This window comes from Choristoneura fumiferana, chromosome 8 (genome assembly GCF_025370935.1).
Source record: "Choristoneura fumiferana chromosome 8, NRCan_CFum_1, whole genome shotgun sequence".
NCBI lineage: Eukaryota > Metazoa > Arthropoda > Insecta > Lepidoptera > Tortricidae > Choristoneura > Choristoneura fumiferana.
This window is the reverse complement of record NC_133479.1, coordinates 17,471,950-17,479,004: the sequence shown is the minus strand read 5'-3', so window position 1 is coordinate 17,479,004 and position 7,055 is coordinate 17,471,950. Positions and strand designations below refer to the sequence as shown.

The following is a 7,055-nucleotide window of genomic DNA, read 5'->3' as shown; positions in this document are numbered from 1 at the left end:
ACTTAATAACCTCCAAAGTTTTATACTTTGTATTGAATTTGATAAAGTCCGCGAAATTGATGTGTTTTGTAACAGTTTGTTAATAAATTTTATTTACTTATGGCAGTCTATCTCTTATCTTGAAAAGTAGGTGCTAAAGGTTAGTAAGTTTTCGATTTCGCTGAGTCCAGAAGAGAGAGAGTTCCTTGATTGTTATTATATTGTTATAGTTAATTATACAACATACTGGTAAATCTAGTACTATTTTTAGCTTATAAAGAATACCGGCTATGTTCTTATCATTAACGTAAAAACTCTTAAGGGTAACCAAATTATTGTAGTCAAGTAAAATAAATGGAATCAAGTTTAAAAAGAATGAAAAAATAGTAATAATATTTACAATATATACCTACCCACTACAAACTTCATACTATCATTTAGATGAGCATTCAAGTTGTAATTTAAGTCCAATGTAAAGTCATACTGTTTACAGTTCACAGGGTCCCTGTTATCTGAATGTCAAAAGGTGATTAAATATCTCCCACATTACAACTATTGAGCCAGTTTACTTGCCAGTGTCTTAGTGTTACAATGTTGGCTTGAGTGCTTCATTTTAATTATTAAAAAATATCCTCTTGTGATTGGTAGGTAAACCATTAAAAATAATTGATCGGGCATTGGTTTAGTTGGTCCTGGTTAAAAGTTAAAATATGTTTTAACTGTATAAATAAAAATAATAATTATTTGGTCAAAATAATACTGCAATGCCTTAGCAGATAAGATCATTTCTGATGAAACATATCTTTTATAAGATAGTAATGTAAACATAAGTTATTTTTAGAGTATGACATGCCAACTTGTAATGATTAAGTAATAGCACAATACAAGTAATATAGGCAGTAATTCTACTTCATATTAGAGGGCCAAAATCGACGCACGCACTCAGCGGAGCGTCTTACGCGGCCGCTAACCCGACTTAACTACGCAGTGCCACGCCGCGCGCCGCGCAGTGCGGTCGCTGCGCTGGTCGAGTGAGTGCATAAGAATGTGCGTATTGCAGTGTTTACGGGTGCCTAAATTCAACGCTGATAAAAACAACATTGTAATTTTTTATTGTTACAAGCTTTTATTTAGTTTCACCTGTCCCATTGTCTATCTGTCTGTCTGACTGTCTGTATCTAGTCAAATTTGATCAACTTCCAGTAGTCAGATTGACTTGAAATTTGGAATACTTATATAAATCGCGTGACAATACAATAATCTAGTAGTGACATCCTGGTAGTCCAGCCAGGATCGTCTCCACAAATTTGGTATGCAAATGTAGTTTGGGTGACAATGCAAGTACAGTCAATAAAAAGTACAGTCAGCAAAAAAAGCTTGTATTAAAAATATTTTTTTTAAGGTTAGGGGTTATTTCAATTTCCTGCTGATGCTGAAAGGTAAAATTAATACCTATTAGGTACTTTATTATTAGTCTATTAAAATTTGTCTAGGTACCTACTCAACAAAATGTAAACCAAACATAGTGATGTGTCTATATATAGAAAATAACATTAAAAAAAGTATGCAAATTGCTATTTACAAATTAAATCTTCTATCAAAATATAAATCCAAACGAATTAATGAATTTGAACTAATATTAATTCACGTTTTTAAAAACGTATTTAGTTTAAAACATTCTTCGGTTGTTAACATTTTGTTAAGTACAGTCAAGGGCATAAATATATGTAGGTACGTTACCAAGACGTCAAAAATATCTATACACCTTTAAGTCACTATCTATAAGGTTGATGTATACATAAATGTGACGCTATTGCTGTATAGATATTTATGCCCTTGACTGTACCTACCTAAACAAATAGACTTAGGGGCTGTTTCACCACCCATTGATTAATTTTAACCGACGGTATAAAGGGTTGTGATGCTGTCTCTGTTTTTAACCCCCAACGCAAAAAGAGGGGTATTATATTATAGGTTTGACCACTATGTGTGTCTGTGTCTGTCTGTGGCACCGTAGCTCTTAAACAGTGTCTGTGTGTCTGTCTGTCTGTGTCACCGTAGCTCACGGGTGGACCGATTTGAATGCGGTTTTTAGGGTTCCGTAACCAAAATGGCAAAAACGGAACCCTTATAGTTTCGCCATGTCTGTCTGTCTGTCTGTCTGTCCATCCGCGGCTTACTACGCACATACAATAAAAATCTATACACATATGTTTTACTTTTTGTAGTTGCCAACCCTAGCGATCCGCGCAGCCGTAGGTATAAATTTCAAGAATACGGCCGAGTCGGTCTACTGCCTGTTACTTGTATTGTGGTAATAGGTGGTCATGCTGCTACAGGGCAAAGATATCGACACGGCCAAAGTTACAAAAATATGTATGCACTTAACATTGCTGCTACATATTTTTGCAACTTTGGCCGTGTCGATATCTTTGCCCTTGACTGTACTATCATCCAATGTACCTGTGACGTGATGGATGACACAGCATATATATAAGCATATATATATACTGTGATGATGAGCTCATGACCATGAAGTATTGATTGGCATAGATTGAGTTAACAGTGTTTTTCTACTTTTTGTAGAAGTTACCAAGCTATAGTTTTGGAGGCCATTTTTATAGAAACCTTAAAATATGGATAAAACTTCCATGACTGTAGTGGCAAAGTGCAGTCTACCCTCAAATCTTGGTGTGGGCAATATATCTTTCTGGGGTAGACACTAGACCATTCTGGGGTGGCCACTAGACCATTGTAGGGTAGAAATGGCTCACCCAATCTTCTGAATTTAACAGAATGACACTGTTCAAAACCTACTTCACACATAGTCAAAATACCATATACGGGACTTATCACGCTATTTTTACACAAGTAATATTTACCTCGACGTTTCGGCAACGTTACACTTGCCGTGGTCACGAGTAGATTGATTGAAGTGTGGTGTCAAGTCTGCCTAGCAGCGCGAGTTCTTCGAACTACCCGCACTTGACACTATAGTACCGGCACTCGAATCACGAACTACCCGCACTTGGTCACTTTTATTAGTCACCGTATCACACACACACAACACTAACAACGTCGATCGTCCCTCCGAACATTCATCCCGACGCCGACACTGATTAATAACAGGATTCCGCGATGAAAGCTTATACCCATCGTCCCGGTTGAAATTCTTATGCTTTTTTATTTCAACTGCTTTACGTACCATTCTTGAGTAAAAATGACATTACGTGGACAGAATTTTGGGATTGTGAAGCTCAATCCAGTGGTTTGGCCCTGACTCCAACAAATGCTCGGCTATGGCTGACTTGTTTACCTGGCGATTTTTAACAGCTGCAATGTGTTCCTTGACCCTCTCAGCTATTGCAGCTGCTAAACGTCATTTTTACTCAAGAATGGTACGTGAAGCGGTTGAAATAAAAAAGCATAAGAATTTCAACCGGGACGATGGGTATAAGCTTTCATCTTCGTGGAATCCTGTTATTAATAAGTGTCGGCGTCGGGATGAATGTTCGGAGGGACGATCGGACGTTGTTAGTGTTGTGTGTCGGTGTGATAGGGTGACTAATAAAAGTGACCAAGTGCGGGTAGTTCGTGATACGAGTGCCGGTACTATTAGTGATCAAGTGCGGGTAGTTCGAAGAACTCGCGCTGCTAGGCAGACTTGACACCCCACACTTCAGTCTACTCGTGACCACGGCAACTGTAACGTTGCCGAAACGTCGAGGTAAATATTACTTGTGTAAAAATAGCGTGATAAGTCCCGTATATATTATGGTATTTTGACTATGAGTGAGAATCACGAAAGTTTAAAAAACGTTATACCTACTTCACACTTTCTTAACATAATCTTTTCTACATTCCAGAAACATGGCTCTACAAAGGCATATCTTCTCAGCCACCAAGCAATACATATCACGGAGCTGCATCATTCAAAGCAACCTTAGACAATCCTTCTGTGAACTGCGTCACAAGTACAGCACAGATTCCCCTAGGAAATACACAGACCGTCATGAATGGGTTGTTGTTAAGAATGACATAGGCACTGTTGGAATAAGCAAGTATGCCCAGGAATCTCTCGGGGATGTCGTTTTTGCACAGCTACCTGAACCAGGTGCAGAAGTGAAGGCTGGGGACGAGTGTGGTGCTCTGGAGAGTGTTAAGGCAGCCAGCGAAATATATTCACCCGTAACGGGTACTGTTACAGAGAAAAACAGTGAGGTTGAAGGCAAACCCGGGCTGATTAATACATCGTGTTACGAACAAGGATGGCTATTTAAACTTAAACTCACAAAACCTGAAGAGTTAGACGCTCTTATGAATGAAGAGCAGTATGAAAAGTTCCTAAAGACGGATGTAGAAAAGGATCATTAGTCGTTTTTTTAAGTTTTGTTTTATTATTTATGTTGAAATAGATCTAAATACATTGAATGTTAAACATTTGTTTTTAATTGTATGTTTAAATAGGCAATTAAGCTTATCTATTCTGATGAGGCATTTGAACTGTAGTCTTCCTCTTGGTTGTTTAACTTGCTGATAAGAAGGGTTCAAGATTTTTGAGGATGGACAAATGCATGGCTACCGCGTTACATCAGTGTTCCTGCACCATTTGCTCATTTTGCTGCACTGTAGATTTTTACTAGTGAAATTGGTATATGGAATTTGTTTATATGCTACGAAGTGTCTTTTCAATTTGCCTTGTTTGTGAATAGATAACACATTCAGCCGTTAGCAATTTAGTTAGTTGTAGTTAGTACATTAATTAAGTTATTTTGTCACATATTATTGCCAGTATACCATACTTCCTAAATTGCTAGGTGTTGTTGCCCGCGACTTCGTGTAAGGCCCGCTTCACATTCACACGGCCACGGTACGGTCGCCGTGCCGTGTTTAAGTAGAAATGTATGAGCTACATAGACAGCTTTCACATGGCACGGGGACCGTGCCGTCACCGTGCCATGTGAAAGTTATGCTATGTCCTTCCCCGGGACTCAAATTATCGGTATACCGAATTTCAAATAATTTATTGAATCAGGCGTTACTTTGCGGAGGTCCATATCAATGAACTAAAAGAATTTCCTTGCTCACCCGCGACCTTACGATAGCTAAGCTTATGCAAAATATGCGTGTTCATGCAGTTCCTCCACCTCCAGACTGTAAGAACACACACAAATCACACAAACCCATCTATCACCACCACCACACTACACTGACGCGTTTCGAACTCAACCAGAGCTCATCTTCAGAGTGACACAACCGTACACCATGCTACCAGTTGTTAGTGTGCGAGTCGAGTTTCGAATTTCGTAGTAGCCCAGCAGGCGAGTCCTCGAATGAAGACCACAGACGGGAAAACGTAGTGTAGGGCGTCCTGAGGCACGGTAGACGGACGACCTTAAGTGGGTCGCTGGCGGCGGATGGATGCAGGGGCTGAAGACAGTGTTGTGGCGCGCCATGGAAGAGGCCTATGCCCAGCAGTAGACAGCTGTAGGCTGATGATGATCAGTCGATTTAGATTGGCTTATCTCCTGACCCCAAGCGAAGCGTAGGTCTCCCATAGGCACTACATCACGTAGTGTTTAGGATATGGGGGTTCAGTCACGTACGAATTCGCATAAGCGATAGATCTCTAAATAATTCCCAGCGGACAAAATTAAATAAGTAATTTTAAATGGAGATAAAAATAAAATTCTGATCTGGTGCGTTATCATGTTTATTCAAGTGCAATCTTAAAATTAACGGTTTATTGTTAAAACAAACATTCACTTTGGTAACTGAAAAGGTGACTTATCATATAACTTTAATGTAATTTATACATATTAATATCACATTCTTACGGGTATGAGACCAAAAAACGTAGCGTAACGTGTACTCGTGGGTAGTGGGGCATTTTCACAAAAAAATTAGGTACAGTCGAGTCATAAACTTTGTGAGTAAAATTTTGATCAAAATAACTGAACACGACTATTGTTAACGGCGTAGAAGCGTGTTCAGATATTTTTGCTCACAAGTTTATGAAGTCGACTGTACCTTTTCCTTTTTTTTTTTTTTAGAAAAAATGTGGTTTTTTCCTACTCAGAATCAAGAGAACAATCGAATCCGATAGTTTAAAAAAATGACCTAAACAAACTCATAAAATTTATATGTAAAAATTCAATACATTTTGAAAGAAAAGGTATAAAACGCCCACGTTGACGTACCTATCGCAATATCACAAAAAAATACACAAGTTTATTTCTCAAATACCATAACAAACAGGTGTGTAATGTAAATAACATTCGGCAGAACCCTGTTACAGTCAGCATTTGCCTCATTTATAAAAAAAAATCTAGTTAAAGCAGCAGATGCTCCCTGCGACAAGGTTCTACCGAGTACGAATTATCAAGGTTTAGAGGTCGATAATAAGTATCTATAAAGATAATATAATAAATATATATGTATAATGAGTGAACGGCTGCTTTTTACGTTGAAAATATGGAGCAAGTAATTTTTACTGTTACGCTCTTTTCGCTAGATAAGCAAAAGAACTTGCATTCCTTTAATAGCCTCTATTCCTTTAATTTCAACCGAGACGAGGAATGTGTTTTACATGGCCAATAGAAACGCTTCATTTACCTAGCCCCAATCCGCTCAGCTGTTTCACCAGAGCAGTGCTGTGCGAGGCTAGGTAAATGAAGTGTTTATTTTGGTTCATCACATTCCAAGACATCCTCACATCTCTGGTGGAAACCCAGCCTTATTCCTATAGCATTGAGCAGAGGCGGCACTAGGCGTAGGCGATATCACCTTATTCCGGTACATAACTGTTTTACATAACCAACACTGGAAAGGGCCAAATACCTCCTATATAAACGATTTAACTAATGTTGGAATGTAACAGATGGAAAATTAGGTACGACGACGAGCGAAGCGAGGAGTTAGGTATAATCACGACCACAAAAAGCGCGAGGCGCCGCGAAAGCGCCGGCGAAGCGCCAGGACCTAATTTATTTAGGAAATAATATGGCTCTTACCAGGGCTAGTTATGTAGGTACAGGGACTGGTATTTTTCACAAGCCGTCCACCCGCTCCGTGCA

General features: G+C 38.9%; 1 protein-coding gene across 10 annotated transcripts; it reads left to right on the top strand.

The window, feature by feature from the left end:
- The first annotated feature begins 11 nt into the window (after positions 1-11).
- LOC141430672 (glycine cleavage system H protein-like) lies at positions 12-4,409 on the top strand. Of its 10 annotated transcripts, none has more exons than XM_074091497.1 (3): positions 12-139; positions 899-1,010; positions 3,846-4,409. In XM_074091497.1, the coding sequence occupies exon 3, from the start codon at positions 3,850-3,852 to the stop codon at positions 4,351-4,353; it is 504 nt and encodes a 167-aa protein (XP_073947598.1). In that variant the 5' UTR covers positions 12-139; positions 899-1,010; positions 3,846-3,849; the 3' UTR covers positions 4,354-4,409. The 10 variants fall into 10 exon arrangements, with proteins under 10 accessions (XP_073947598.1, XP_073947596.1, XP_073947595.1 ...); XM_074091495.1 differs by having other exon boundaries at positions 899-1,026; XM_074091496.1 differs by lacking the exon at positions 12-139 and adding an exon at positions 544-623 and having other exon boundaries at positions 899-1,026.
- Positions 4,410-7,055: the final 2,646 nt, after the last annotated feature.